The sequence below is a fragment of the Scardinius erythrophthalmus genome (genome assembly GCF_964197995.2).
Source record: "Scardinius erythrophthalmus genome assembly, chromosome: 6".
Taxonomy (NCBI): Eukaryota; Metazoa; Chordata; class Actinopteri; order Cypriniformes; family Leuciscidae; genus Scardinius; species Scardinius erythrophthalmus.
The window spans coordinates 13,347,116-13,358,605 of record NC_138226.1 but is presented as its reverse complement, the minus strand read 5'-3'; the positions used below and the strand labels follow the sequence as shown (position 1 = coordinate 13,358,605).

General features: G+C 37.1%; 1 protein-coding gene across 1 annotated transcript in view; it reads right to left on the bottom strand.

Moving 5' to 3' along the window:
• Positions 1-210: 210 nt before the first annotated feature.
• Positions 211-11,490, bottom strand: part of LOC308692855 (uncharacterized protein) — a gene marked incomplete at its 5' end in the record, with an annotated part of 106,469 nt that continues 95,189 nt past the window's right edge. Inside the window, 2 exons of the mRNA XM_081369286.1 lie at positions 211-349; positions 8,033-8,183. Coding sequence (XP_081225412.1) covers positions 331-349; positions 8,033-8,183 — 170 coding nt within the window. The 3' untranslated portion in view covers positions 211-330. The remainder of the gene's footprint in view (positions 350-8,032; positions 8,184-11,490) is intronic.

The following is an 11,490-nucleotide window of genomic DNA, read 5'->3' as shown; positions in this document are numbered from 1 at the left end:
GATGTAATTGATGAAACTTACAACTCACCTAGTGTTAACGCTCTCTGGTCTCCTCTACGAACCCAGAAAGGCTTTTCTTTCTCTCTGTTAATGGAACGCTAGAACCGATATGCAGATTGGAAGAACCTATGAATGTAACAAAGAACTTTATAGTATCCAAGGAACAATACAAACAAATCAAAAATGAAAAAGTGTTTAATGTCTCTGTACATTTAATAGTGAAGTGTTATAATCAATCGCTGTTGCTGCAAGATATTGTATACCGAGAAGTATGGTATTTCCTCTTGGTGTGCTGGACCTTTTTGACTTCCTTCCACAGAATGCTGAACGTCACTGATCCGCCTTGATCCTGTTAGAGCAATATAAGTGGAGGAGAAAGGAGATAGACAAGCACAAAGAGCTGGTGTCAAAGTTAAAGGCAAACAGACAGTACACTGCCGGTAGTGGCGTGCTGTAGAAGGGTTCTGGTCGCCGGAGTCTTTATGAAATGTAGATGATGCATCAGAAGGCCACAAGAGTTTCTTTGATAGTGGAACTGTGGCTGAAAAATACGTCAGTCATCGACTTAAGCTATGTGAGGAGAGAAGCACAAAGCATGCGCACACAGTCACACAGCCTGTCTTCTTCACCCCATGTGTCTGGAGACAGGCTGATAGAGCTCCCCAGTGTCATTTCCAATTGCTGTGATCTAAATTTATAAGAATTGATGGTGCCTTCCACCAAATGCTGTTATAGGGAACCTGGTTTGTTTATTTAATGAAGACCGTGTCATGGTGAATCTGCGTCCTTGCGTTTGAAACCGTGGCAGGTGTTGGTGGCAGATTTTCCAGAGACAGGGGCACTGAATTAACAAATTCAATTTACATAATACTTGCAAGAGAGGACTGGCCTCTTCCAGGCAAAGTGTTCCACCCGCCAGCGTTTGTGTGTGTGAGAGTATATGTGGATGTGTGACTATATCTTGCTGGGCCCAGATGTCCAGACCACAGTAGCCTGGACAAACATACTAAGATACTTACATATTGTTAATAATTAATAATTCTTAATTAATAATAATTCCTATAAAAAAAATTGGTGGTAGGTTGATACTTTTACAGAATTTATTGGAATTACATAATCTTTTTAGTAACCAAACTTTTTTCTTTCTGGAATATTGAAAAAAATACAGTTTGTAAAACAATTGATTTTGTTAGTACAGCCTGAACACATAGAATTGTTGTTTTGAGTTGGCATTCACTAATAAATTGTTGGTCCACTGCCAATGGTGAGAAATGCGTGGAGAGACATTTCCGCAGTAAGGGGAGGTAAAGATTTTTCTATAGGTCTGTATGTGTATGTGCAAATGCAAAATGTAATACAAATGTTCCATGGATTGCCTGTTGCATATTCAGAGTTCAATATTTGTGCAAACTCTGCACTCTTGCAAGCACGAAGCACGTGCGCACACACACACACACACACACACACACACACACACACACACACACACACACACACACACACACACACACACACACACCTCAGCTGCCATATTGGCTGCTCCAAAGCCCTACTGTGTACATTTCAAATGATTCAATCGGATGAATGAACATATGCTCACCCCTGAATCATAAGTTAAATTATGCATGGCGTAATTTGATTTAATCCAGTTTATCGAGTTTGAAATAGAGCAAAATGCAATATGAAACAGACTTTTAATTTATGACCTTTCCTTCAAAATTTGTTTGCACCGGTCAATTAGGATGCATCATCTGTTCAAGTCAGATCATTTTGGATTCAGCCAATGAGGCCTTCCAGAAGTCCTAATCACAGTAAGACCGTTTCATCACCAGCGCTTCCCCTGTTCATTTTATTTGATTATTCTGTGTGATAAAATGAATGCTCACAGCTCACCTAAGTCATAATCATACTATAAATTAAATGTTTTAAACACATAATAATACATTACCTTGTGTTTCAACTACAAAACACATTGTCAATCATTCTGAGTAGGCCTGCGAAGTTGGTGCATATCAGAGAGGTGTTGGCAGATTTTTACCCACAATGCTTTGCCACACCACTTATTCATCTGCCACATTGTGATGCACGTTTGTGATGTTTACTACTAAATATTGATGGACATCTGGTGTTCTATTCATCCCCAATCAAAAATGAGCCACTCGTTGAAAACGCTCCATCTTTCTCTCTCGTCCTTCTTCTATGTGAGGGCAAGTCAGTTGGCTTCACTCTAAATCAACACACTGGCTAAAACATACCCCTGCCCTCATTTTCCAAGAATAAGTGCCTTGAAGGCATGCTTTTTTGGCATGTCACTAGACACATATTAGCCGGACTACTGGGAGGGGAACGAATTTGTGTTCACCCAATATATATTTGTTAATTCAGTAGTGGGCAGAGAGTGCTGGGTAGTGAAGTTCTCCTGGAGAGGAACAATTGTAACCTTGTTTGGTCAATGGTCTGAAATAGCAAACACTCAGCACCTCACGTTTAGAGGAAAGAGTGTTGAAAAAGAGTGGGCACAAGAGTCCAACTGTTATAAAATAAAGGAGTCTGAAATCCAAGCACTGCTTTAATCAATTCAAATTTTTATACATTTTATATAATACATCATTAAATTTTAGTGCTTGAGGGTTTTCCATGAATCTTTTTGACTGACTCATTAAAAAGAATCGGTTCATAAGAATCATTTGTTCATGAATCAGGCTTCAAGGCTCACACACTGTGTTTGTTGTTGAGTGAAGGAAACACTAGCACACAATCTAGCAACATGATATCAACTGAAAAAGAGTCACTAGACATGAGAGTCCAACTGTTATGAACTATTTACATTTTAAACAATGCTTTCATTTTTAGATTTTTTTAAATACATTTCATATAACCTACCATTAATGTATGTTTATATGCCTTTATGTGTGTTTGTGTGTAGAGCAAGTACACATTAAATAATCAAACCTGACAGTTTGTCACATTTATAATGTCACAAAAGATTTTGATTTTAAATATTTCTAATAAATAAAACTGTTTCACTGTTTCCATATAAATATTTAGCAGCAAAACTGTTTTCAACACTGATAACATAAGAAATGTTTCTTGAGCGGCAAATCAGCATTTTATAATGTGCATGTGACAGCATGTGACACTGAAGACTGGAGTAATGACTGCTGGAAATTTAGTGTTGCCATCACAGGAATAAATTATATTTTAAATTATATTAAAAAAGAAATCAAGATAACACTGTATTATACAGTCCTTGTTACATACATGTACTTAGCATAGTAATAACAGCAAATTATGCATAATTACATGCAACTAACCCTCAACCAAATCCTAATTCTACCCTAACCCTATAGTACGTACATGTTACTTACTCAGTACTTAAACATATAATTACACTGTAACAATGGCACCTTAAAATAAAGTGTAACCGAAATCAGTTATTTTAAATTGTAATAATATTTCATAATATTAATGTTTTAACTATTTTTGATCAAATAAAATGGAGTCTCTCTCTCTCTCTCTCTCTCTCTATATATATATATATGTATGTATATGTGTGCGTGTGTGTGTGTGAGATATGTTTTTCCCCCCATATTATTCAGGGTTATGGTCAAACTGAAAACATATCTCTTTTAACCCTATAAGACATTGCCTATATGAACAGAAGGAACTGACAACTTGGTCAGGCTATTGATAAATAAAAACTGCTCATTGTCCTCTCTAAATTACACATGGCTGCCAGGAATCCATTGTCTTTTGTTGTGTGTTGTGTGTGTGTGTGTATGCGCGCATATATGTGTGAATGACACAGCCCCAGCTGTGGAGCAGGAAGAAACAGCTTTTTGCTGGGTGCAAATCAAAGTGACGGAGAGCACAATAACCCACAGGTTTGAAATGATGAGGCTCTTTAGATTAGGGGGAAAAAACAACAGTGTAACGGCGACCCTGCACATGGCTCTAATCGCTTCAAATGAAGTAATGAAGGAGACACCGGCGTTGCCAGATCTCCTCTCCTGTTCTGCAAGGTGCAGCGCTTGTTTGTGTGAATGTCTGGCAATTAAAAATAATTGGGAAGCAGGTTTGCCTCTAAATCTTCCAAGAGTGCCAGTTATGATCTAATGAAGCTTCATTAGCCATGCTGAAAGCTGAGAGCTCTGTATGACAACGGCAATTAGACAGGATCATAGGCAAAATCATTAAAAAATACCCTGGCTAAGATAGCTTTTCACTTAATGACCAATTCATTAGCTAATTGATTTCTTATTAGTTACAGGCAAAAAAGCCTGTTTGGGCTTCTGTACAGCTAATTAACAGCATTTTACACCATTAGTCAATTGCCTAATTTTCAGGAAAACAACTTTTGAAAGGAGCATGGCTGAAAGGCATTGGGCCATTTGCTTCGTTTTTTTCTTTTCCTCAGCATTGCTTGCTATTTTACGCCATGCATGCGATCATTATCTAATATTAAATGATAGCATTCGTGATCATGTGTCTACACTGTATCCAGTGGCTTGGTCCACAGAAATGATGTTTTAAAAATGAGAGCTCTTATATATATACAGGTATATATATATTCCTAGCCAATTTATTAAGACTATGAAAATGACTTGGGAACCATTGGCTCCTAAAAGGAAACCTTTAGAAGGCAAATCACTTTTTTTCCAGTCTCACAAATCTAATATATTAATGGTTCTAAAGCAGTGGTTCTGAACCAGGGGGCCGGGACTCACTAGGGGGCCTCAGAAAATCTCCAAATGGTCCATAGAATGACTTAAAATTAAGAAACCATATTTATTTATGTTTGCTTATGTTTATAAAAAAATATTAAAAACAAGCAGCTTTGTCATAATTACAGCAGAAATACTAGTAGAAATGTTATTACTTTATATGGGTTGGGAGTCTTCAACTCAAAAAGGCTGATAACTACTATTCTAGAGCGTTTTTTTTTTAAATCATTACAGAGAATCAGTTCTTAAGAATCATATGTCATAAGAAAATTGTTTTTTTTTTCTGCTTACCACAGATGTCAGCTTTTGTTATGAGCACATGTAAAATGATTCACCGTATATGGCAGCTTGAATGTACACTGACAGGTGGTCTGATTGAAGGGCAGTAGTTTCCTCTGTCACCTAACAAGGTTGTCCAGTTCACATCTCTGTGGTGTGGAGAAGTAAAGTGAAGAAAGAGAAGTCATTGGTCTCTAACAGGGGTGGCTAGGCTGCTGGAACAAAAGAAGATATGTTGGAGATGAGAGGCAGTGACCTTCAAAACCTGGGTCCTCTCCAACAGACACTGCCCTAAGGTACTGGTAAGGTAAGATTGTTGCTACTTGCAATGGGCTCCACACATGTGTGCGCGCACAAAAATACATTTAGGATTGAATTATATATAAGTTCAATATTCAAAATTCAATATGTCCGAAAAGCACCTAATGCAATGCAGGATTAGTTCTAATATATATTATGTACTAGAAAAACCCCCTATATATATTACATGGGAAATTAAATGTATTTTTAAAAGTATCTTTGTATACATATTTTCCATTAAAAAACAGTAAAAAAAAACAAACAAACATTGTGAGCACATCTGTCAAGTTCTAAAAAGGATAATAATAATAATAATGATGATGTTATGTTCCGAAAATAAACAAATTAAAAAATAATAACAATAAAAAACTATTTGTTCTGGATATTCAAACTGTTGTCAGCGATTATGTTTTGTATTATTTTATATACTTGGTGGAAGAAAATAACAACAGTGAATTTAGACTTTCTTGATGAGCTTTAATATGAATTCCAAGGACTTGCATTGCAGTGCACAAATGAATGCCTTTTTATGGTGGTTTTTTAGTGCTTGACTTTTTTTCCATATCCTAAACATTTGTTAACAATATGTATTCTTTACCTTCATGAGCTCATTGTTTCTGCCCCTAAATTAATATACTGTTAAATGAATACACTGTTAGTTAATTGCATGATATATATGTACATTTCTGAAATACATAACTAGGACAATGTCACCTCTGATAACAGATCACTCTAAATTGTAATGTAGACACATGCATTTTCTGTAAAGCTGCTTTGAAACAATATGTATTGTGAAAAGCGTTATTCAAATAAATGTGAATTGAATTGACAGACGTGGTCACTATGATCTGCTTTACGGAATAGAGCTGCATAAAGCTCCCTAAAAATCTCTCCTTTTGTGTTCCCTGATAGAAATAACAACATATGGGTTTGGACTTTGGACTGACATGAGGATGAGCAAATAATTACTGAATTCTCATTTTTTGGGCGACCTATTCCTTGAATTTCTTTCATGTCTGTTCTACCTGTCTGTTTGCCAATGTTTCAGTTAGGTCTGTTTTCCTAAAGGGTCAGCGTTTGTGAGGTGGAAAGCTCCTGATCCTTGTCCAGTGCCGGTTCTGTTAGTGGTTGAATAGCTTGGCCCAGGGGGACGGGCCGGGGGGTTTTGGGGGGGGACACACACAGTGTGACAGATGGGGGCGACTGGTAACTCTGCTGAGGGACTTGTCTACAGATGGTGTACCTTACTCAGTCCCTCCCCCCTTCCATCACAACCCTCAGGCTGCAAGCAAAAAGAGAGAGAGAGAGAGAGAGAAGCCCGAAGAGCTGCTCGCCTCACCTTGGCAGTGCAGGCCATTTCCAGCGCCTCTTCATCAGCCACGCCATTCTGCAGCCCATCCCTAATTAATCTTAATGAGCCTGCAGATCAGTGACTTCTCCTTCTTAAGATGAGTGCATAAATCACCCCCAACAAATGGACGCAGTCCACGTCTTTAGCTAAAGCCGGATGAAATTAAAAAATGCTGCTGTTTTGAAACGGCTTTTAATTGCATGATTGATCAAGTGCAGGATGCGGCATAAAAGCTTGTCTGTATTCATGCTAAATGAGTCGGCTATGTCCGAATGACACAAGAGACCCGGAGACTGAAAAAATGATGCGGATGGCATACATTTAACCGCTCATTTACTGTAAGCGAAATCCTGTCGGTCTACTTTCAGGGGGATGGTTGAGCGAGATGAAAATGATACATGTCCGCATTAAGCAAATTAATGTGTGCTATCAGCAACTGCGAGCCTGCTAGGTCTTCGGCTTTGACCACAAGATACAACCACCCCTCGCTCCCCTCATAGATTATTTGCTCAACACATGCGATGAGCCGAGCTTCTAAACTAGACTGCAGGCGGAATGACCTCATAAACAAGAACAAATGTGTGATTTTCTTTGTCTGCCAGAAGTAGCTCTGAAACGAGTTGATAGACTCCACACAGAACAGCCTAATTAAGACTGTTTGCAGAGGGAATATGTATCTTGGGAGTATGTCTTGATTTTTTTAGCCATGTTTCATTTAAAATAGTACATATAGGTTGAGCACAGAATCTCCAGGAGCACTTTTAGAGAATCTAGTGATGTAGCCATTCAGCACAGAGGTTGACAACATTTCTTGAACCAGGGACCCACAACTTAACTCCTAACCAATTAAACTAAACTCTCAACCAAATCCACCACCATTAGTCACGCACTGGCTCATGTTTCAAATCTGTTTGACTTTCTGTATTCTGTGGAACAAAAAAGAAGATAATGTTTTCATGTTTCAGAATTTTCATTTTTGGACGAACTATCCCTTTAACAAGCATTACATAATGCAAAAATAGTGTTTACCTATAGTTTTACAATTAACTATACTACCGTTACATCATTTGCCATGTCTTGGATTCATCAGGTTACTGTACACAAAGAGATTTAAATTTGTTTAAATGATGATTTTACCTCAAGAGAATCAAACGAATCAACACAAGAGTAAATAAGAGGCCGTTTCTTAGACAAACTGTGGACCACAACCCTTATTTTTTTTAACATCTTATTATTTTGCATTAGAGCATATAGTAATCAAGTACAGAGTTAAAGACAGCTGGTTTTGAAGTTAGTAATGGTTGGGTGCTAGTCTAGCCATTATAACCATGATATTTACCAGTAGAAAGAGAAGTGACATGTGTCCAGTGTCCCATACCTGGAACTTGGTTGGTAAAGTTTCTTTACCAGGACAGTCTTCCTGATGCAGCAGAAACTGCTTTCATCCCCCATCAGAATGATCATACCAACATCTTCAGACTTCCACAAACAGCTGAGCTTTCTCAGATGACAGTCAGCATGGTGCTTATCTGTGAATGGGAGGATGAAATGCCACATTGTGCATCTTTCATAAATTCTTTTTCATAGTATTGATTTGAGCTTATTGTGCTGAGGCATTTTATTTCCCATGGGTCCCAAGCTATTAACTCTGATATGATCAGGAAAGATCCTCTTACTCAAATTCCCCTGTCACATCTCGGCTGGCAAGCTACATGCACGCTTGACCTCCGACAGATACAACATGGTCCTTGCCATGTAGATCGTGGTTTAATATACACGACTCATTACAGTCACTTGAAGATCTACTTGGTGATGTGGAAATATTTCTTCAAATCAGATTATTAGAATGCAAATAGACCCTTTTCTGCAAACTACTAAATTGAAGCTTAGTCAATCACTGTTATGAAAAAGTGACTATAACTTAAGAGTGAAGCTGGTGTTTGTATCATTCAGAATAAATCAATATCATCAGAGATAACAGATACTCACATTACTTGCTGAGACTAAGACTGACATTGAATTACTTGCAAGACTGACTGACTGACTGTATTTTCTCAGTATAACATCAATAAAATATTGTAAACAGCCTTATATTCTTTTAAGAATTTAAGGACATTGCTCCATGTCCCAATAGATGCATATAGAATATAGAGTCTTCAGTCTCTCAAGTAGACTGTGCTCGCAAGTGCTAAATGGCTAGTCCAAAATGCTGCTGCCTGATCTGCACTGTAAAAAAAAACTGTAAATTTACAGGAAACGGTCTGTATTTTTTAACAGAATTTTGTCGTTTTGTCATTATACAGTGAATACCTGTTATTTTACAGATATTTGTTGTAATTTAAAGGTCCACTATTAAATTTACAGGTAATTGCTTTTATTTTGGTTTTACATTAATTTTACGTTTTTAAAAGGAAATTCTCTGTAATTTTATAGGGTTATGTGTAATTTTACATAAAAAATTAAGTAATATTTTACAGATTATTTCTGTGGAATTAGAAAACAAAGAAAATAAGGTATAACTGCAGAAATCAGCAGTCACTAAACATGTTTTCCTTAAAGATTATTAAGCATGTGGGGGTTAAAGTGAGTTTTAAGATTTGTACACACATTAGGCAAGCCTATTTAATTATTTATAGTCTTTTAATTTTGTCTTGCAAATAGATGTTCATTTTGATCATCATTTGTAGGCTATTTGCCCGAAAATTTCATTTAGGCCTATATTTTATGTCTTTTATGAATCGTTTTTCCAAATCTGCGTGGCTTTGTGTGCGTTTGTATGTATGTGTGTGTGTGTGTGTGTGTGTGCCCGCGCGCGCGCGCAGATTCAAATTATCCGCCATTACGTTTCGTTGCTGCTAGTCCCGCCCACAACAGTTAGCTACAGATCTGTCTCTGTCGTCGATCTGTGTCAAGGGCAAGCGGGAGATTTGAAGTTTCAGTCTACGCTCGTGAAGTAGTCGTGGATTGTGATCACAGTGGTTCAAAGCTATAATCGTATTCGACAGAAGCAACCAGCCGTGAGCAGGAGCGCTGAACACATATTAGTTGTTTGTAGTCTGTCAGTCAGTCCAGAAATAATGCGCCCTTTTTCAGTGAGCCTGGTTCGTCGTCACAGCGGACCTCATCCCGACCGATCAACGGCTGAGGTAAGAGTCTCATACTACATGTGTGTACGATATTTTATATTACATTTGTGTTAAGTGGTTAGACAGTTTCCATGCTAACGTTAGCATTCTTAAATGATGTTCAGTTATAACTGGGTCAGGGCAAAACACTGAAAATGCAGCATGCGTTTTTAATTATCGATCTGTGTTAAGAAAGATCAGTTGAACCCAACCCACATCTCTACTTATTAACTTAAAGACCTAAAACAATCTTTAGTAGACTTGTTATTCATATTAAAGTCCATAATTGTGTATAAAATCTTCGTTATGATAGTCAGTAACATTAAATCAATAAATGGCGGGATATTTTGAAACACTGTCTGGAAGCTGAAAACTTTTCTCTTAAAAAAATACTTTATTTTATTATAATAAAATTGTAGTAAACACGTTTTTAGCTGATTTTTTACCATTGTAATAGCCACAGTTTTACTAAAAATAGGCCTACCGTGTTTCTTTTGTTTATTTCGTAATAGTTAACATGACTAACTTTATTAAGACCGTTAAGAAATCAAAATACTGTAACTTAAGGTACTTGTTGATGATACAGGAAAGCCTAGAACAGGAATACTAGAATATGAATACAACATGATGAACCCCTAGGACCTAGGTGTGCAGCTAGGTCACAGTAAATCATATTCATTTAACTTTACTTTCTATAAATGTAACTTAGCTAAAATCACATGGCAGCTCAAAATATTACTGTTAGCCTTTCCAGCTCAGCTTCAAGATCATAGTCATTTGAGTTTTTGCATTGTCCCAATGGAACATATTCTGACATGTGTAAATCTAATACTGAGTTTTAAAATAACTTGTGTGTGTGTGTGTGTGTGTGTGTGTGTGTGTGTGTGTGTGTGTGTGTGTGTGATTTCAGGTCACGTGGAAAGCAGATGATCATGGCAAACAAGGTATGGGAAGAATTCATTAAAACATAAAAATCATAACGGTTCTGATTCCATATGTTCATAACAGTCTTCTGATTCCATATGATTGCACTAAAAGTATGCACAAGGTTTGGATTTGCTACAGCAAGATTACGATTGTGTTAGATTCCACCCATCTTTCTTTATTTTTTTATTATTTTTTTAACTACCCACTAAGCAAAATTATGTCCGAAAGACTTCTTTTCAATGTCTTTGTTACAAAAATCAGACGTTGAAATGCCGTCCACTGAGGAGCCAGAATGAAAGTTATGACGTCTTTTTTTGACGTGTTCTGCACGTCCGATATAGACGTTCATCGAACCTTCGTACAAGGTTAAAACTAGTTCAGATGTGGCCATTGTGGACATATTTCAACATCATTTATGGTCTCATTTAGACATAATTACTTTGACTATTGCTGTCAGATGATCTTAGTGAGAATTAACAGAGGTTTAGATGTTGATATTAGTTTAATTTAAAGTGTCACCATTGTGGCGATCCGTGTTTGCTTTAGTTGGGCTCTTGGTCCCCGTTCCTTTTATTTGAGCTTTTCTTTGGCTGCTGTAACAGTGTGTTTGTGTAACACAATTGTTGTGGCAGGGAAAGCCTAGAAAAAGTATGAGGTGTTATCAGTTCAATGTTGATGATGACATAATTATCACAAAATGAGCCTTTAATATTGTGTTTAAAGTTTTGTGTTTATATTTGCCGTTAATAACCACCAACCTTTTGGAACTGCATTATTGGTGAAG